Source organism: Scyliorhinus torazame, chromosome 7 (assembly GCF_047496885.1).
Source record: "Scyliorhinus torazame isolate Kashiwa2021f chromosome 7, sScyTor2.1, whole genome shotgun sequence".
Lineage (NCBI taxonomy): Eukaryota > Metazoa > Chordata > Chondrichthyes > Carcharhiniformes > Scyliorhinidae > Scyliorhinus > Scyliorhinus torazame.
The window spans coordinates 31,535,280-31,556,938 of NC_092713.1; the positions used below are offsets into that span (position 1 = coordinate 31,535,280).

Genomic DNA, 21,659 nt, shown 5'->3' on the forward strand with positions numbered 1-21,659 from the left:
GTAGTCCCAGGTCGAATTTGGCCCGGAGGCTACGCCTCTTCCTCAACAATCCTTCCTCGGGCTCCTCCGCATACCTCCTGTCTACCCTCGCCATCTCCCCCACCAGCCTCTCCCTCTGCTCCTTGTGGGCCCTAATGGAGATCAGCTCTCCCCTCACCACTGCCTTCAGTGCCTCCCATACCATCCCCACTTGGACCGCCCCGTTGTCGTTGGTCTCCAGGTACCTCTCTATACTTCCTCGGACCCGCTCGCTCACCTTGTACGCCAACAGCCCCATCTCCAAGCGCCACAGTGGGCGCTGGTCCCTCTCCTCCCCCATCTCCAAGTCCACCCAATGAGGGGCGTGGTCCAAAATGTCTATTACCGAATACTCCGTATCCTCTACTCTCGCTATCAACGCCCTACTCAAGATGAAAAAGTCGATTCGGGTATAAGCCTTATGGACATGTGAGAAGAATGAAAATTCCCTAGCCCCCGGCCTTGCAAATCTCCAAGGGTCCACCCCTCCCATCTGGTCCATAAACCCCCTCAGCACTCTAGCCGCCGCCGGCTTCCTACCCGTCCTAGACCTGGAGCGATCCAGTGCCGGATCCAACACCGTGTTAAAGCCTCCCCCCATTGTCAGGCCCCCCACTCCCAAGTCTGGGATCCGACCCAACATACGCTGCATAAAACCCGCATCGTCCCAGTTCGGGGCATACACATTGGCCAATATCACCCTCTCTCCCTGCAACTTACCACTTACCATTATGTACCTGCTGCCATTATCTGCCACAATGCTCGACGCCTCAAAAGACACCTTCTTTCCCACCAAGATCGCCACCCCTCGATTTTTGGCATCCAGCCCCGAGTGAAACACCTGACCTACCCACCCTTTCCTCAATCTTACCTGGTCTGCCACCTTCAGGTGTGTCTCCAGAAACATAACCACATCCGCCTTGAGCCCCTTCAGGTGCGCGAACACGCGGGCCCGCTTAACCGGCCCATTCAGTCCCCTTACATTCCAGGTTATCAGCCGGATCAGGGGGCTACCCGCCCCCCTCCCTCGCAAACTAGCCATGACCCCTCCTCGGCCAGCCACGCACCCGCACCCCACACCCGGCCCGTTCCCCACAGCGGCATACCCCCGTCTCGACCCCTCCCCCCCCCCCCCCCCCCCCCCCCCCAACTCGCTCCAGCTTCTCCTTGACCATAGCAGCAGCAACTGGATCCCCCCCCCAACCCCGGCTAGGACCCATCCTAGCTGATTTACTCCCCCCATTGCACTTCCGCAAGTCAGCTGACTCCTGCTGACCCCGGCCACTCATGCCTCTCCTTCGACTCCTCCCATTGTGTGGCACACCCTCCTCTCCCATCCCCATCCATAGGCTCTCCCCCTCCCCCTTCTGTTCTAAGCGCGGGAAAAAGCCCGCGCTTTCCACCTACCTGGCCCCGCCACCTCTGACGCAGCTCCTTTTACAGGCCCGGTCCCCTCACCCCTGACTCGGGCCTCCCCTCCCCTGCGGGGCCCCATCTCACCTCCAAGAGCCCCCCCCCCCCCCCCCCCCCGACCAACCCAACTAAAACCGTGTCCAACCCGCCCCAGCCACCATCACCGACCCAACCCGGAGCAATACAAAGGGTCCGCCCCCCTCAACAAAAATAAACGTAGCATATCTACCTCAGTCCCCAATCGCCCGTCCCGACCCTCAATCTGTGTCCAGCTTCTCGGCCTGAACAAAGGCCCACGCCTCCTCCGGAGACTCAAAATAGTGGTGCCGGTCCTTGTAGGTAACCCACAGTCACGCCGGCTGCAACATGCTAAACTTCACCCCCTTCCTGTGCAGCACAGCCTTCGCTCGATTGTACCTGGCCCTCCTCTTCGCCACCTCCACACTCCAGTCCTGATATATCCGAACCTCCGCGTTCTCCCACCTGCTGCTCCTCTCCTTCTTGGCCCACCTGAGCACACACTCCCGATCGACGAACCGATGGAACCTCACCAGCACCGCCCGTGGAGGCTCGTTAGCCTTGGGCCTCCTCGCCAGCACTCTATGGGCCCCTTCCAGCTCCAGGGGCCCCTGGAAGGACCCCGCTACCATCAGCGAGTTCAACATGGTGACCACATAGGCCCCCACGTCCGGCCCCTCCGGGAGGCCCAGAAACCGCAGATTCTTCCGCCTCGACCGATTCTCCATCTCCTCGAACCGCTCCTGCCATTTCTTGTGGAGCGCCTCGTGCGCCTCCACCTTTACCGCCAGGCCTAAGATCTCGTCCTCATTGTCAGAGATCTTTTGTCGAGCCTCGCGGATCGCCACTCCCTGGGCCGTCTGTGTCTCCAGCAGCTTATCAAGACTCCTTCATCGGCTCTAGCAGGTACGTTTTAATCTCTCTGAAGCAGCGCTGGATACCCTCCTGCTGCTCTTCCGCTCACTGCATCCACGCTGCCTGGTCTCCGCCCGCCGCCATTTTGTCCTTCTTCCCTCGCACCTTCTTCGGGTCCACCACCACCCTTTTTGTCGCCCCGCTCCTAGTTGAAGCCAAATACTGACGGGGAGCTGTTGTAGACACCTTCCCACACCGGGAAACGTCAAAAAAGTGCCGTTGGGGGTCCTGAAAAGAGCCCAAAAGTCAGTTTTTGCGGGAGCCGCCAAATGTGCAACTTAGCTCTGCATAGCCGCAACCGGAAGTCCTAATAAAGATTATTATTAATTGATTGGCATGGTGCAGGAACAATGTGGAAGAAAAATAATATAAGCATTTTCTGAGTGTCTTACGAGCATTCAAAGTTTTCCTTGTGCTTCCACCAGAAGAAGTGGGATGCCTGTTATACGTGGCTCACACTGTTTCAGATGTCCTGGTCCCACAGCTTTCACATTTGTACTGAAATTGCTTTTGATTTATTACACAGCACTTTTGGAGCTAAATTTTAAATGTAATCATTCTGCTTGTGTATATATAAATGTTCTAGCCCAAACTTAACCTTCTATATGGAACACTTGGATGATAGATATTTGTACCAGGTAAGAAAATGCAATATTTGATCTATTTTAGGAGACGTCTGTTTCCTTAGCATAATAAATCTCATCTGTCATATACTCCAGGCTACAAATGCAGCTGTCTTGGGGAACATGTTACCTTGGTTGCAATAATCCATTGGGGCCAAGTGCACTGGAAATGGAGCAAATGGGAGCACACCTGGTAATGTGCTCACCATTTCTCCTGTACAGTACTGCATCATCTACATATATGGTGTGCAGAATTTCATCTCGTTTGCTACTTAATGCATTTTTGTAAAGGCAGATTAAACTTTTGTCAAGTGTGCGGGGAAAAAGAAGCTAATGGGTATGTTTGATTAGAAAGTGCCAGCTTTAATTTAACTCCCATTTTCTAGGCACAAAGGATGAGCAGAAGGCCATATCTGGTGGAAAGAATTTTTGCAGCTATTGAACAAAATATTACAGTGACAGACGGTTGCTTGCAATTTATCGCCGTGGACTTGCTAAGGAGCCAGGTGGTTTACAAAGAGGTGGTAAGTATTTAATCATTCAAATATCTAGGTTTGAGTTTATATGAGAAAAGGAGAGGATTGTATTTCTAGAGCAATATATGGCACACTGGTCATAAACATAATGCCTCCCAGAATTTATTTTCTCCCTGTACATCGTTAGTTGCCCATACCATGTTAAAGTACAAATTCTTGCTCTACTCTTGCTGAGGCTGCATCAGCCTGGCACACCGTTCTGTCCACTTTGTTCTCTTGGTATCTCCCCACCCTCCCCTAAAGAGCGGGAGGATTAATTAGCTTAATGTAGTGGCTTCCATGTGGAAACTTTTATGTCAGCAACATAAATCGATCGCTTCACATGTCTCGGGAGAATTTGACCTTGTGGCACCAGGAAATAGCTGGATGTTAATGGTTAGATAACTGCTGTAGCAAGTGGAGGGATCGCAATGTGTGATATCTGCACTTAAGTGGCAGTGTCTGAGGCTTTTTTTTTAAACCCTACTACACCAGACGGTTGTCCAGGCAGAGCAAGTGACATCATTGATTAGCTGGGGGAGTTAGCCGATTCTGGAGTGGAATAATGATTTGGTTACTATAGTAACGTGGTTTACCAGCTCCTGATTCGTTCCCTTTGCACAGGGTTTTGCCAGTGAGATCTCGGCCCTCTTTGACAAGCTCTGGACATTTCTGGTTCAGTCTTTTTATGCAGTTCGTCACACGGAGGGCTGGAAGCTGATGAAACTTCAAGACCAGGAGCAAATACAAGCAGGTTTGTAATACTCGAAAAATTAGGAGAGGGGTGGAGGAGGGAGAGGGGTGGAGGAGGATTAGGGGCGGTTCTCATTGGGGGTTTTGTCACCTGCAAAATTGCTTTTGCGAATAATCTGCGTGGCCGTCTTTGTTCTCCCAAGCAAGTGTAAAAATGTGGGCAGGCTTTGTGTGCGCACTGATTTTTAAAAAAAAAATATATAAATATATTACAACCTTCAACCCAGAGGGGTGCACAGCAGATGTACGGGGAATTTACCAATAATTACCAGTTTTCTAAGATGGGGTTGACAAGCTGAATTTAAATAGAAAAAATAATTTCACTGTTGGCCAAAAAAATTCATACAATGATATGGGGTCAGTCATACTGTACCAAAGTGTGCCTGGGATTTACTATATCTTCACCTAACGGGGTGTGTTTTTTTTTTAGTATTTTATGTTCTATTCAATTTGACTTGGTAGATAATTCAGAAGAGTGTTTTTGATTTTTTTTTAAAAATCATTCTATCAGAAAGGTTAGAAGAACCTTGAGCAGCGAATGCTGCTGTGGTGTAATGTGCGTGGCGGGTGGTGATGGTGCGCATCCATGATTTTGTCCTGTGCGACTGGGAGTCTTGATTTATTTTCCAGGTTCCTCTTATTAAGTCAGTTAAAAGTGTCCCCAAGGACCTGGATGGTTATTTAACAGTTATTAAACACCGACTTGCTGCAGTTGGCGCCAGTATTTGTGGGAAGAGGTTTTGATTGCTTGGTTGGGTGAATGTTGTTCTTTGTTGCAAAGTGTGTTACTCAAGCGTGAATTAAACTGTTTCATGGGTGTGGGGCTGCGGAGTAAGAGTAGCTTGGAGATCTATTTACGCTATGGAATAGATTAGCAAATTAAAAACCATAGTTTGCATAAAATCTATGTTACATTGAAGTGGTAAACGCTGGGGTTGACTAAGCCTTTTATAGCCAGCTACAGGATTGTTCTCAAATGATTATGGCATTCCCATGAATGCAATCTCTAGTCCAACTTGACTATGTATATGCGGGAATTGCGTTTCGATGGTCGTGTGCGACCTACGTCCAGGCGCCTATCCCACCCGGTTGCAGCTGTTTCACCCTTTCACCCTATTTCCAGTTTAGCTGTAAGTGCAAAGTTTTCACTCTGACTGTTCAGCTGAACAGGCCAGGAAAATGTTACACGTAATTAGTTTTTAATTTTGTTTGATGTCGGCAAAGAGCTCTCGGGACAGTCACCCTCTCTTAATACTACATCTCACCGGCATTTATGCTGGATGTTGAACAGCAAGGAGACAGCAGTGTATTCAATCTGTTGGATGCTGAATAAATGATTACCAGTTTTCAAGTTAAACATTGTCATTAAATTATTTTGTTCCAAAACGTACTTTGGTTATTCAAGGTTGGAGGGGTAATGTGACAGATTTGGTATCACGTGATCCAATGGTAAATTTTCACCTGTATCTTCGCTTCATGTAGAATTTCCAAAATAAATTAAACAGTAGAATGTTAAATGGATGCAATATACAAAATGTTTGCTATTTTACTTTTTGAGTAGGGTCAGGAAATAGCCATGTTAGTTTATTTTTAGTATCCCTTTGTACTTGTGTTTCGCATTAAGCCACCTCACCTCTTGCATACTATCCTCTGTCTGAGGATTGCAATGGCTCAGTGATGCCATTATATCACAATGGGGCAATTAGAAGAAGCAGGCTGCACAGAACTACCGAGGCCAATAAGGGGATTGAACCGTTTACGTTATTAAGCACCCGTACTTAACCATCTGAGCTATCTGGTTCTACTTCAAACACACATCACTGGTTGACATTTGGTTTAAATATTTGTCTTAAATAATCATGTTTTTGTTCTGCATATATCTTCGATATTAAATAGCAAGAAATAATGAACCTTCCCCTCTTTCCATACATTGTGTAATCCTGGGAGACACATTTGAGGAAGATTTTCGCTCACGAGAAATCAGTTGTAACTGCTCTGCGATGTCAGTCCTTGTTACAATGATGGCAATTATCGCAGAACTGAAATGGATATAATTTTCAGTTACCCAGGAATCTATCTCAAATTGTTTCCATTGTTCAAAAGCTGTTGACTATTGGTGGCCAATGAAAAAGTGGTGGAAGAATTTGGAATGGTTATGAGATGAGTATTCCAGTAAGCTGGCTGATGAGTAAGTGGCATTTTTGAATTTAATGCTGATGGGTTATACCTGTGCAAATATAACTTTTCAACACAACACGGTTTAATAAAGTGTGAAATCACTCAAATTTTACTTTTAACACTGGATGCCATTCCTCCTGCATCCAAGAGTATCAAATGGACTGCTCCCAGGCCGCCTCAAATGTGACTCTTTAGCAGCTGCAAGCACAACAGTGGCCCGTGCTGACTTTCCCTCCCTTTTCCCCCATTTGCTGCCTCGCTAGGTTGTAATTAGGTATGTGGTGAATCGGAGGAGCTGAAAAGAAAGACTCAACTATGTGAAAACTGTCTTTTCATTGTGGTGGCATGTGATGCCCGCCCAAAACAGCCCATCAGTTCTGATTTTAAAACACCAATTTCTAATTCCTGTGACAAAGACACTGTAAAATAATTACTACTGGGCAATTATTTAGAAGCAATCCAAGATATTGCCAAGAAATACAATTTGATGCTGTAATTACCAAGAATGTAAGGATGATAATTGAGGACAATTTACTTCTGTAGAGGATGTGTAATTGGCCACTTTTTGTCTGTGTCTTTATTCGCTGATGTGCAACAGAAGTGCTGGAATTAATTTGAAGCAAATCGCAGGATAAAACTCGACTAGGATTTCAGTTCACTTTTGAATGTTTGGTTTAGTGTGCAACTTTTCATTTTAAGAAGGCCCATTGTCACAGTGCACCTGCCAAGAAATCAAATGCATTAATGGCCAAGGCTGTAAAACAATTGCATTCAAATTATGCCAAACACCACAAAGGAGTGGCTTACAGTTATTTAAACACAATCCGAGGGCATGTTCTTAATATTTTCGTTTAGATTTATATTCCATCTTGGCACAAATCACTTGTGGAGGGCTGTAAGAATTGTACTTTCCTGTTTTTCTTCCGCCAGTGATATAATTTAGATTATTTTCCCTTCTCTCATAGTTAGGTTTTGCTTTTGCACATTACCCATTCTATTGGTTATGCCTAATGGTGGCCATACTGGATTGTAAAAGGGCTTAACTGATGGACGGTTTTAAGAAGGAATAGAGCAGAGGTACCCTGGTCCAATGTGTATTTTGCCAATATTGCCTAATTAAGTATCAAGTAAGGTTCCATTGTTTGGCTAATGAGATTTAGACAAGAAGCTTTGCAACACATTAGAGAAGTTGGGATTGCTGCTTTTAGAGCAGAGAAAGTTGAGTCATTTCATGCTCAAAATAATAAGAGGGTTTGGTCGAGTAAATAATTGACAAACTGCTTCCGTTGGCAGAAGGGCCGATATCTAGAAAACTGATTGATAAAAGAACGGAGAATGTTTTAACCGAGTTATGATCTAGAATCCATTCCCTGAAAGGGTGGTGGAAGTGGATTCGACAGGAACTTTCTGAAGGGAATTGGATATTTACTTATAGAACTACTGGGGCATGGGACTGCTAGATCGTTCTTTCAAAGAGCTGGCATTGGCACAATAGGCTGAATGACCTGTGCTATAAGGTTCTTCTATCAAACACTGACCTTCATATTAAGAGCGATCCTGACAGGATGGAACCTAGTCAAAGTGATCAAACTATACCTGGCATCTAAAGCTTTATTTTAGTCTGCTAATTCAAGTCCTACATAGCTCATGCAAAATTAGTCTGATTTTAATAATCACAATAATTGAGAGAAAAATGGCCAATTATATTGGAAAATTATATTTGATCAACAACATTTTTAGATGTAGAAAATTTTGCCTGATGTTTTTTTCTGAGACTATATCTGAAATTGACTTTGGAGGCAGATTTAGGGGTCATACAACAGTACCTTCAGTTAAGGTACTTTGTGCTTCAAATTGTAAGAGTAGGTCAAGAAAGCTTGGTTGGGCTCAAAATAATAAAAGGCACATTAAGAATTTATGTAGGAAATTCTTCACGAGGATTGATTACATATAGAATGGACTTCTGGAAAGACAATGGGGCAACAACCCAGTAATTGGTTACTACTCTGGGACATCGGTCTTTCTGGGCTGCATAAATTAATATAGACCATATGACCTCCTTTGTCCTGTAATGATCCTGTGATAAGCTATAATCATTGCTTAATTAATATCTTACTAAAGGGAAGAAAGCAAATGAATTATGATTGCTATGTTGTGCTGAAAGGAACTATTTTAGTGGGGTGGACAAGAATCCCTACTGTTGGTACATCTTTTCCCGGAATACACAAGTAACCGGTTTCATGGTCTATATACAGGTAATACCAAACTGTGAACTCTTGAGGAAGCAGCTAAAAATTTTACAGGAAAAACTCACCAGGGTTTGTGCCTGAGCTGATCTTTAGCAAAAGATGTTCAGTTCCGGCAAATGCAAGAATACAACTTGCCAAGGGGAAAGTTTAAAAAACCTGGGGTGGTGTTTGGCTAAAGTATTGTGAGTAATGAAATGCGCTAGGTTTTGTTGCCAAATCTGCTGTGTTCAAAGTCTTGGAGATGCTGCTGCCACCTAATGGGCTCTCCAGGCAACAAGGCTGATCTGTTGTGTTAGTGATGTGGGGAATTAACATTGTAAGATCTTATTTTTCTTCCAAACATAAGGTACTCAGTCTGGTTGAAGAGGTGTCCAAAACACTTTATTTTTCAAGAATTTACTTAATATAAAAACTGAATCAAAACTTAGATCAAAATAATGCATACGTTGGTCAGACTACAGCAAAAAGTCTTTGAAACTTTACCATAAGGGAAAGGTAAACGAAAATGCTTCAAATAAATAATTTCTACTGATGCTTCAAGAATTCCAGAAGGCTTGAATTCTCTTAAAAATCAATCATACGATCACATTCTGAAGGAAATCCTTATCTATGGTTTAGCCCCTTATTTACTCTTCTTGGTACTAATTTTCAGCTGAGCCCCCCCCCGATTCGCAAAAGGTGTCAATCACTTAACAGGCAGACATTAATCAATTACTCTAAATTAATAATTATTTCCCTGACACAGCACAGTTCCCATGTATTCTATCTCACGGTCAAAGTCTTTGCGTCATGTCTGGCCTGGCTGTACTATTGTTACTCGATTGTTGCAGATCTGCTGAATGTGCCTTCATATCGCTTCTTTAAGTATACTTATATAGTACCTCTTTTGAGACATTGTCAGTATCTATAGACTGTAATGGTCAGGGTTCAATAGTTCACTAATTTTTAAGTCGATCATACTTCTGCAGACTCAGTATTTTTTTTTTAAGAATCATTTTATTCTCCGATATCGGTTTAGTTGATTTCTTAAAGGACCCCTAAATAATTAGTAAATGTAATAAACATGTAATCATGAAAGCATTGTTTTTGTTTACTTCCAGGTGTATCAGAATAGGGGGCACTGGTACGGGCAAGATTGAGAAATTAATATTGCTTTATGTAAAGGGCAATCAATCTTGTGGAATGGGTTGCCCAAAGGGAGTTCCTGATTTAAAGGGAAGGTATTCTGGGGAGAAACAAAAATAGTGAAATAGGCTCAAGGACCTTCATGCAAATTGTTCTTGTGTTGTAAGACTTCTTACTGTGCTCACCCCAGTCCAACGCCGGCATCACGTTCTTATGATGAGCAGTGGAGTAACCTCAGCTGAGTGGAAATCAGCCATAATCCTCCATCTGCATGTTGATGGGGGACATCTCTCCATTGCAATTTTGAAATACATTGGTCTCCAATTGAGTTTTCAGAAAGGGTCTGTCTGAGAATTGCAGTCTCTTCATGACATATGCAGAGTATTTCAGGCTATGCTGAAAACCTGATGAAGCGGAGAATTTGCCTGCTGGGCCTGGAAGCCTTTCAGATTAATGTTGAGAATCTAACCATATCGGGTTGACTGGTCATCGTCTGCTTCTGCATGTGAAACACTGTTCTGGCATCCAGGAATTTATGGAGAGATTCACTCAGTATACACTGAGTCTGAGAAATTGTGGCAAAGCAGTCGAAAATAAGGTGAAAATTATTTATTGCCGTAATAGCTATGTCTATATTTGTTTCTTTGGAGGATTGTATAAAAATTAAAATGTATGGCATGATTGTTGAGAAGTAATGTTAAATTAAATAAAGTACAGCACTGTTTGACAATATACACTGTCAAAGCCAGTGGATAGAGAAGGTTGGGCTGTCCTACAATCTATGCACCATTGTTAGTTTTCCAATCCATGGAGTTTGATTCTAATTATATTAATAACAGATTTTTTTTTCATGGGCTGTTGCCATCACTAGCTAAGCCAGCATTTATTGCCCTTGAGAAGGCGATGGTGAGTTGCCACCTTGAACGTCTGCAGTCCATGTGGTATAGGTACACCCCAGATGCTGTTAGGAAGGGGGTTCCAGGGTTTTGACCCAGGCACACTGAAGGAACGCCAGTATAACTCCAAGTCAGGGTGGTGTGTGGCTTGGAGGAGAACTTGCAGAGGTTGGTGTTCCAATGTACCTGCTTCTCTTGGTCCTTCTAGGCGGTAGAGGTCACTGGTTTGGAAGGTGCTGTTTAAGAAGCCTTGCTGAGTTGCTGCAGTGCATCTTGTAGATGGTGCATTGGTGGTGGAAGGACTGACTGTTCAAGGTGATAGGTGGGATGTCATTTGATCCTGCTTTGTCCGGATGGTGTCGAGCGTCTTGACTGTTGGAGCAGCACTCATCCAGGCAAGTGGAGAGTATTCCATCACACTCCTAACTTGTGCCTTGTAGGTTGTGGACAGGCTTCAGGGAGTTGGAAGGTTAGTTATTCGCCATAGAATTTCCAGCCTTCTGACCTCGTAGCCACAGTATTTATATGGTCTAGTTTAGTTTCTGATCATTGGTAACCCCTGGGATGTTTAACAGTGGTAATTACATTGGCAAGGGAAGATGGTTAGATTACGGCATATTTCTAATCAGTGTACCCATATGTACTGCAGGAATCCTGTATCCCCATGAAAACTGGGTTCTGGTGGCACAAATCCACTAACTAACTGCCTCATTAAATTAGGCAAATTCCAGTGAAAGAAAAATCATCCGTACTCCTTGGTCCTGCACTTGTTTCTGACTGCTAATAGGCTAACCTACCAACCTTATCTGTATGGTAAATGTTCAGCATCCCAGTTGCTCTGGTTTTTCATAGCTTCGTCAGCTAGAGTTCTTTGCTATCAAAAGTGTCCCATCTGTACTGTTGGCCAAATAAGAACAGATGACTCCATTGTAACATTGCACAGTCTGAATTGCATAATTGTGGTGGGTGAGGATTCATTAGGATGATCCTAATAATAATCGCTTATTGTCACAAGTAGGCTTCAATGAAGTTACTGTGAAAAGCCCCTAGTCCCCACATTCCGGCGCCGGTTAGGGGATGCCGGTACGGGAATTGAACCCGCACTGCTGGCATTGTTCTGCATTACAAGCCAGCTGTTTTGCCCACTGTGCTAAACCAGCCCCTGTTGAAGATTAATGTATTTGTTATTTAAAGAACCTGATTGATGAGTAGACCTTGCATGTTTTGAATTGATGGATGGCATTGGAAAACCTGGGTGGTGTTCCAGAACTGCAGCTTTGAAGATTGAAGAATTAAAGTCCTGTTGGGATTAGACCAAACTTTATTACATTTCTACAAATTAATAAATGACTCATCTTAATCCCTACACTCCATCTAATGACCTGGAGACTTTGAATATGATGGGAAGATTTATAGGAATTGCAAGATGATAAAAGAACCAAGGGACATTGAGTTCATTTTGCTCCAATCCTGCATGTACAATGGTAGCTGCATGTACAATGTTAGAGCTGGTGACTAATCATGGCGGTTGACCTCCCTCAATTGGTTTACAGTAGATCCAGCTAGATATGATGAGGAAAATCATAAGGGTGGAGAGCATTGGGGGCAAGACCAACGATACCTGTTCCTCCCAAACATACTGCACATATCACATGTTGCGTCTCAAAATACTCTATACCAAAAATCTTGGGATGGGTTCTCCGTTAAGTGCTGGCTCAAACAGACAATTCCCGGGTGTTTTACGACCCGCAAATCGGCGCCGAACCGTTTCGTGGCCTGTTGAGGGGCTAGCAGCAGCACCGGTGAAACCCCCAGCTCCTGCAACAAAAACAGCTGGAAAATGGCTGGGTCCCTGGCCGCACATGTGCACAGAGGCACCTGATGCGGTCACGCCGTACAACATGGCGCCGGCTGTGCGTGGACTTGACCTGCCATCCGCGACCCCACAGGCCACCCCCTGGCCAACCCCCACCAGTCCCCCCAGCCCTCGCGGAAGCCCCTCCAGCCAGTGGCACAGAACCGGGCCGAGTATGGCATAACTGGATACCGTCCGTAGCCGCCACGCTGTGTTCCCGACCGCTGAGACCACATTTCCCTCACGCAGTCGGGAACACGGTCCATCGGGGCAGAGCATTGCAGGAGGGCCTGCCGATGATGCGCCATGCCGTTGCAACGCTGTGTGACACGATTACGCCACTTCCGGGTGGGTGAAGCATGGCTGATGGGCGTCAAACCACTGCCGGCCTCGATTTGGGCATTGGAGTGGATTCTTTGCCGATCGCCGATTACGATATCTGCGTTGGGCAACGGAGAATCCCTCCCCTTATCTTTGCACTGAGTCTTGATTTTGTTGCCAAATTCGATGACTGATTTACTGTACTATATTTTTCTCATCAGTAAGTTGGCAACCCAGTCCAGACTGAGACACTCCAGGAGGGGAGATTGCCAAATATATGTTGCTCGCTCGATCTCTTTTGAAAGAGTTTTCCAGCTGCATGAACAGAGTCTAAAGCACGTTCGATTTCTCCCTTGTTCCTGGTGATGCAGACAGATTTTGTGATCTATGATCACACTCCTTCCAACTCCGCAGTGCCACCTGTATCCCTTAATGTCAGTCTATTCAACAATTAAAGTTCCAAATCTAGTTTAAGCACTGGGGAACATGAACACATTCCCAACAGCTTTTGCTCAAGAGAAAAGCAAGTGTTTTGCGTAATTGTTTAACCTTTCACTGCTGCTTTTCAACCATCTGTCAAAGTATTTATATCAACTTTAGAAGCCTGAATATTCTGTTACCAGAGCCAATGTATACCTGGAGTGCGATTCAGCAGCCTTGTTGCACCGAACTTGGTGTCGGGACAAGGCCGCTTCTCGCGAGATTCGTCGAGGCTCGAAACGCCTTGAGAGATTCAACAGAATCTAGTGTCGCGATCTGAAATTCTCCCTCGCTGGGCAAGACCCAGGCATGCATGTTTAAATAAGCCATTAGGTGAATTTAAATATGTGTACTCCTAATTCACTGGGGCCTGGAATTCACCAGCATCCCCTGCGAGGCACCTTTTGGTACTGGTTCACCCAGTCGTGATGGCACTTTGTGGGGGGGCGGGGAGGAGCTCACTGGGGAGTTGATGCCCCTGGGTATTCAGGGACAGATGGGTGACACTGGCAGGGGCACTGCCAGGGTGCCCATGCCAGCATCTGGCCCAGGGTGACCTTGCCAAAGGAGGTGAGGGGGTCTTGAGGACTCAGAAGAGAAGTTGGATGAAGTGTGTGTGTGTGTGTGGGGGGGGGGGGGGGGGCAAAAGATCTGGCTTGCCTTTAAAAATGGGGCCCAGATCCATGACTTAAAAACTTGAGGGTGGGCTTTGCCAAGGCCAAAAAAAAACAGCTAAGTGCTATTGAATAGCCCGGTCTCTCTTTACACTTTAGGCTTCGAGAAACACCTCGCTAAACGTGCCATTCAGCGGATTTTAACTCGGGTCCGCTGTATTGCACCCTGATCTTTATTTAAGTTCCTGAAAGTAGCAGATTCACACTGTTGCAATTAATTTTGTTCCATTTCTACTTCAGACATTTTAAACCATTTAAGTTTGTGCCGTAAATGTTGTCTGTGTCGTATATGTTATATACAGGCAGTACATCAATCAATCCATTTAATTTGTTCTATTACGTTATCCAAGCCAAGTTTTGCAACAAACAGGTGAAGTTTGCTTGGCAACATCTATGATGTTGGTGCTGGGAATGGGAGATCTCTTTATATCTTGGCAATCCAGTGTGTGGCTTACTAATTCCTCTTCTCTTTTCAGTTGCTCTTGACAAAGGCGATGATAGAAAGCTCAGCAAAAGACCAACCTTGACTAGTTCACAGGTAAGATGTCAACTTAATAATGTAATTTGCCAACAATGTCACTATTATTTTCTTGTATATTTTATATATTCAATTTCCGAACTGGATATGTAAGCAGGATTCATTTTGAACTGTGCTGTAAATTCAAAAGCGTAAAAAGTTGCAAATATTTCCTCATGCTAGTTTTCAAATGATTAACTTGTAAGGAGCGCATCACTTGTAAATTTGTTGTTCTTGGGGGAAATTATACTTTAACCTCGCATCTCTTAACAGCACAAGAAACGTCTTCTGCTTGATCTCTTTCCGTTTGATGTGGCGGAGCAAGTGTGTAGAAAAGGGAAGCTGTTATCAACAAACATAATTGTATCCAACAGTCAATTAACTGCTGCTTCAAGAATGAAGTCTGAAGGTTCAGTACACACAGCAAATGGACGACTGTCAGCTGGTGCTTTGAGGAAAGGTGAAGCAAAGGGAAAGGACGTTAAAAAAGCAAATGACAAAACGCCAAAATTTGGGAAAGCCAATGAAAAAAGCACCCTGACAAAATTGAACACTCCTGCAAGAACTAGGCTCGAGGCCAAGGCAAAAGGCGAGAGCACGGTCAGCAAAGTGAAAGTGTGCTCGGACGGCCTGGGGTCTACACTAAGCAGCAGGGAGGTATGCGGGCAGGATGGAAAAGCAAATACTGGTGCACGACCCAAAGTGACTCTCGGTTCTTCCAGCGCACAGGCAAAACTCGGAAAGCCAGGAAAGAAATCGGTTCAGCCACAACCGGAGGTGTCACCGGCAGAGAAAAATGGAAACCAGTGCATCTCTGACAAGCCTGAACTTTCAAACAAGGATGCTGCTGTAGGCACAAGTGGTCATTGCGGTGGATCACATGAGAGGAATGCAGTTGAAGTAAACAGTCGCGGCAAGAAAATGGCATTTGTCAATAGTCCTGTTGAAAGCGCTGCACAGGAGACGGCAAAGAGCCCAATTAGCCATAAATCTGCAGGTTCGTTGTTTACATAATAAATTATTACTTCCATCCTCCCCATTGCTCCTATTCCACATGTATGCTGCTAGGCTTCAGGATGATGAGAATGTCCTAAAGTATGAGCTGCACCTTAGCTGTTATGTTGGCTGCAGCCAGTGAAAATGAGCGGAACGGTAGCACAGTGGTTAGCACTGTTGCCTCACAGCGCCAGGATCCCAGGTTCGATTCCCGGCTTGGGTCACAGTGTGCGGAGTCTGCACGTTCTCCCCGTGTCTGCGTGGGTTTCCTCCGGGTGCTCCGGTTTCCTCCCACAATCTAAAGATGTGCAGGTTAGGTGGATTGACTATGTTAAATTGCCCTGAGTGTCCAAAAAAAACTGTTAGGTGGGGTTACTGGGTTACGGGCATGGGGTGGAGGTGTGGGCTTAAGTAGGATGCTCTTTCCAAATGCCAGTGCCGACTTGATGGGCCGAATGGCCTCCTGAACAGTAAATTCTATGAAATGTATTTGGGCAAGGCATACTTGGTGTACCTTTGCTTTATTTCTATTATTTCCTTTGTCCGCCCTCCCCACAAACCCAAACCAAATCTTTCTCTTTCTCGTATGCTTGCTCCAATGACCAGAGTGCTGTGTCAAATTAAGCCTATTTCATTGAGAGCTGAGGTTTCAACTTTAATCCCTCCAATATGGGATCTAAGGCCTCCATTATTTTTAAATCTTTTTACAAGGACTAGTATAAAAGCGCTACTCTGTAATTGCACTGTTCTAATTTGAAACCTCTGCGACAGCTCCAGGTGAATCACCCAAGTCAATTAGCTTGTAAGATTCTCCTTGCCTTCTCCTTGCCTTCCCCTTTCTTTCCTCGTCTCACACACACTGTGCTCCATCTTTATGTCGGCCTCCTCTTCTAGTTTCATACCTTCAGACCTGTGTTGCGCAGTTGCACATTTAAATATAACTTTTTATTTACTCCTTTGCAGTTAGTAGACCAGCAAGTGTCATCAAAATGACGAGGACGGCTGCTGCAACAATGAAAACTAGTAGACCTTTTTCTAATAGGTGAGCAATGACTGAGATTTGTGAATGTAAGTCGCTACTTAAAATTTATTCCTTCCTCTCTCTCTCTCTCTCTCTCTCTCTCTCTCTCTCTCTCTCTCTCTCTCTCTCTCTCTCTCTTTCTCTTTCTCCCTCACTGCATTGATGTGATCTTAAGTCAATTTGAAGTTGCTGCTGTGAGGAATGTTGCACGAGGTAATATTGCAATATTAGGAATCCAAACACTTTGAAACGTAGCATGTTACATTACAGGAACAGGCCATCAAATATGCATTGGTTAACCATATTTGAAAATGTATCTAAAATGATTACAGTACTACAGTACTACAGAACTTCAGATGTGAAGCTAAAATGAGAATTATTCAGTGCACTGTTCAGTGCACTATGTGTAAACAAAAATAAATCTTTATTAGACCATATTCAGGTATGTAAATTGAATCTGATTTGTTGTAAATGTGGTGCCCTCTGCTGGATTGCTGTACTTTTAATCAAGCTTTAGTTGATCATGGCTCACATTTTGCAGTAAAAGTAACCTGCGAGGTTATTGGTATGCACCAATACTGAAGTGCAAATTGTACAGTAACTTCCAGTGACCAACGCACGTGCGCAGTTAAACATGGGAATTAGGAATTGCTGTTCAGGTTATCCTGACTCCCTCCAACTGTTCTTTTTTTAATATAAATTTAGAGTACCAATTTTTTTTTTCCCAATTAAGGCGCAATTTAGCGTGGCCAATCCACCTACCCTGCACATCTTTTTGGGTTGTGAGGGTGAGACCCACGCAGACGGGGGGGGAAAGAAAAGGTGCAAGCTCCACACGGACACTGTGCCAGGATTGAACTCGGGACCTTGGCGCCACGAGGCAGCAGTGCTAACCTCTGCACCACCGCGCTGCCCTCCCCAAACTATTCTATAAAGGCAATCTCGACTTGACAATGAAACACATGAACAGAGTGAAGTTATACTAGGCGATACATGCTCACACAGATGCACAGGCTTGCTTTAAATGTATATAAAAATAAGATGTGTGCAGCTTATCTATACCAGTTTAATGACGTACCATACCGTCTCGAAACGTTGGCTCCCTTCTCTCTCCACAGATGCTGTCAGACCTGCTAAGATTGTCCAGTATTTTCTGTTTTGTTTCAGATTCCAGCATTTGCAGTAATTTGCTTTTATCTATACCAGTGTTTGTTTTATTTTACAGTGTGATGAGTCTCAATTACTGATCGAATCCCTCTGATACTAAATTAACTTTCAGCAGTGTGGTGTCTATCCTTGAATGATTGTTGGAGATTGCACTATGCTTTGCTTGCTCGCTCTCTTGCTTGCTCTGTCCATGATTTGGCATGGAGTTAACTATACTAACTACACATCCTGGTTGAGATTCTGAATGCCTCAGTAAAGATTATTCGCTGTGGATGGTATTTGCCTTGTTCACAGAAGTCCCAAACCTCCTGTAGAAGGCAACGTGCTAAATTCATTTACCGCTGACTGCAAAATCCAATTCAATCTCTTGTAACCATCAAATTTAATTCTGATAGCAGAAATACTTATTTTTTTATATAACTGATTAAATCTCAAATGAGAGCGATCTGGAAAACTAATTGTCTTCAACTGAATAGGAGTGGACACTGTGCTCAAACAGTTATGTCACTAGCAACATAGAAATTTGAGTCAGGAGAATTAGAGTTATGGAGAGCTGGTACACCTGGAGGTGATTCGAGTGAGCAATTGGGGTAAGGCAGTGAAAGAATTGATAAATTTGCGAATATTGAATTGGGAATGTAGATGATCTAGAGGGTTGTTCATGGAGAATGGGCAATACACGAGCAGCAATGCAAATATAGAACACACGCAACCAGTGTTTTACATGAGCTACAATTCAGCAAATCCAAGGCCTGGCAGCAGTGCATGGATGTAGTTAATTCTGGATGTGACAAAGACATAAGGGTTTTAGCGGCAAGGGCCAGTGTTATGGAGGTGTGAGTAGGTAGTGCAGAGGTTATGGGGTTGAATAGATTTAGATTTATTGTCACGTGTAACAAGGTACTGTGAAAAGTATTGTTCTGCGTACAATCCAGGCAGATCGTTCCATGCACGAAAAAACATTGTGCATTTATCGTATGTCCTATGTAAATACAGAAGCATCGGGTGAAGCAGACTGAGTATAGTGCTAACAATAGTTAGCACTATGGGTAATGAACCAGGCCAGGTGTTGGATTTGGAGGTAGGAGAGCACTTTGGGGACAGTGACCACAATTCGGTGACGTTTACGTTAATGATGGAAGGGATAAGTATACACCGCAGGGGGCAAGAGTTATAGCTGGGGGAAGGGCAATTATGATGCCATTAGACGTGACTTGGGGGGGGGGGGGATAAGGTGGAGAAGTAGGCTGCAAGTGTTGGGCACACTGGATAAGTGGGGCTTGTTCAAGGATCAGCTACTGCGTGTTCTTGATAAGTATGTACCGGTCAGACAGGGAGGAAGGCGTCGAGCGAGGGAACCGTGGTTTACCAAGGAAGTGGAATCTCTTGTTAAGAGGAAGAAGGAGGCCTATGTGAAGATGAAGTGTGAAGTTTCGGTTGGGGCGATGGATAGTTACAAGGTAGCGAGGAAGGATCTAAAGAGAGAGCGAAGACGAGCAAGGAGGGGACATGAGAAGTATTTGGCAGGAAGGATCAAGGAAAACCCAAAAGCTTTCTATAGGTATGTCAGGAATAAGCGAATGACTAGGGAAAGAGTAGGACCAGTCAAGGACAGGGATGGGAAATTGTGTGTGGAGTCTGAAGAGATAGGCGAGATATTAAATGAATATTTTTCGTCAGTATTCACTCAGGAAAAAGATAATGTTGTGGAGGAGAATGCTGAGCCCCAGGCTAATAGAATAGATGGCATTGAGGTACGTAGGGAAGAGGTGTTGGCAATTCTGGACAGGCTGAAAATAGATAAGTCACCGGGACCTGATGGGATTTATCCTAGGATTCTCTGGGAGGCCAGGGAAGAAGATTGCTGGACCTTTGGCTTTGATTTTTATGTCATCATTGGCTACAGGAATAGTGCCAGAGGACTGGAGGACAGCAAATGTGGTCCCTTTGTTCAAAAAGGGGAGCAGAGACAACCCCGGCAACTATAGACCGGTGAACCTCACGTCTGCAGTGTGTAAAGTCTTGGAGGGGATTATAAGGGACAAGATTTATAATCATCTAGATAGGAATAATATGATCAGGGATAGTCAGCATGGCTTTGTGAAGGGTAGGTCATGCCTCACAAACCTTATTGAGTTCTTTGAGAAGGTGACTGAACAGGTAGACGAGGGTAGAGCAGTTGATGTGGTGTATATGGATTTCAGCAAAGCGTTTGATAAGGTTCCCCACGGTAGGCTATTGCAGAAAATACGGAGGCTGGGGATTGAGGGTGATTTAGAGATGTGGATCAGAAATTGGCTAGCTGAAAGAAGACAGAGGGTGGTGGTTGATGGGAAATGTTCAGAATGGAGTACAGTCACAAGTGGAGTACCACAAGGATCTGTTCTGGGGCCGTTGCTGTTTGTCATTTTTATCAATGACCTAGAGGAAGGCGCAGAAAGGTGGGTGAGTAAATTTGCAGACGATACTAAAGTCGGTGGTGTTGTCGATAGTGTGGAAGGATGTAGCAGGTTACAGAGGGATATAGATAAGCTGCAGAGCTGGGCTGAGAGGTGGCAAATGGAGTTTAATGTAGAGAAGTGTGAGGTGATTCACTTTGGAAGGAATAACAGGAATGCGGAATATTTGGCTAATGGTAAAGTTCTTGAAAGTGTGGATGAGCAGAGGGATCTAGGTGTCCATGTACATAGATCCCTGAAAGTTGCCACCCAGGTTGATAGGGTTGTGAAGAAGGCCTATGGAGTGTTGGCCTTTATTGGTAGAGGGATTGAGTTCCGGAGTCGGGAGGTCATGTTGCAGCTGTACAGAACTCTGGTACGGCCGCATTTGGAGTATTGCGTACAGTTCTGGTCACCGCATTATAGGAAGGACGTGGAGGCTTTGGAGCGGGTGCAGAGGAGATTTACCAGGATGTTGCCTGGTATGGAAGGAAAATCTTATGAGGAAAGGCTGATGGACTTGAGGTTGTTTTCGTTGGAGAGAAGAAGGTTAAGAGGAGACTTAATAGAGGCATACAAAATGATCAGGGGGTTGGATAGGGTGGACAGTGAGAGCCTTCTCCCGCGGATGGATATGGCTGGCACGAGGGGACATAACTTTAAACTGAGGGGTAATAGATATAGGACAGAGGTCAGGGGGTAGGTTCTTTACGCAAAGAGTAGTGAGGCCGTGAAATGCCCTACCTGCTACAGTAGTGAACTCGCCAACATTGAGGGCATTTAAACGTTTACTGGATAAACATATGGATGATAATGGCATAGTGTAGGTTAGATGGCTTTTGTTTTGGTGCAACATCGTGGGCCGAAGGGCCTGTACTGCGCTGTATTGTTCTATGTAATAGTAGTGAAGATGCTTAAAGTGACACTTCAGTCCATTACATAGAACATCGAAAATACAGCACAGAACAGGAGGGTCATCCAGGTAACAATGGGGTAGGAGTTGTTTTTGAATCTGATAGTGCTCCCCATGAAGAGAGAATAACCCGGATGGGAGGGGTCTTTGATTATGATGCCCACTTTCCCAAGGAAGTGGGAGGTGTAAACAGAGTTAATGGATGGGAGGTGGGTTCCCATGATGGACTGGGCTGTGCTCACAAGTCTGTAGTTTCTTGCGGTCTTGGGATGCCTGAATTGTGAAACGTCTGCTTCGACTTGGGATGATAGCTGGGAAAGGGCACAAAATCTATTGCAGGGGTGCAGAGCCTGTGGGTTTGGTCTTTCCACTGTTTTACTTTGGAGGTTCATTCAGTGCTGGATAGTGAATGAGCAGTCTGACAACACACAGGCTGGAGAGTTTGAGAGAACTGATCCAGAGGGTGTCAGGGTACATGTGGATACACCATATCTGTGGATGATATTGCAAAGGATTACCTTTCAAACAGGTAGTGGGGTCACACTGAAGAGGTATTACTATGGGGTTAGGAAGC

At 44.8% G+C, this 21,659-nt stretch overlaps 1 protein-coding gene across 3 annotated transcripts in view; it reads left to right on the forward strand.

Moving 5' to 3' along the window:
- btbd8 (BTB domain containing 8) overlaps nt 1-21,659 on the forward strand; it is a 143,695-nt gene that overhangs the window by 105,244 nt on the left and 16,792 nt on the right. For all 3 annotated transcript variants that reach the window (XM_072510481.1, XM_072510482.1, XM_072510483.1), the window contains 5 exons: nt 3,374-3,511; nt 4,127-4,256; nt 14,510-14,571; nt 14,824-15,547; nt 16,510-16,588. In XM_072510481.1, coding sequence (XP_072366582.1) covers nt 3,374-3,511; nt 4,127-4,256; nt 14,510-14,571; nt 14,824-15,547; nt 16,510-16,588 — 1,133 coding nt within the window. The remainder of the gene's footprint in view (nt 1-3,373; nt 3,512-4,126; nt 4,257-14,509; nt 14,572-14,823; nt 15,548-16,509; nt 16,589-21,659) is intronic.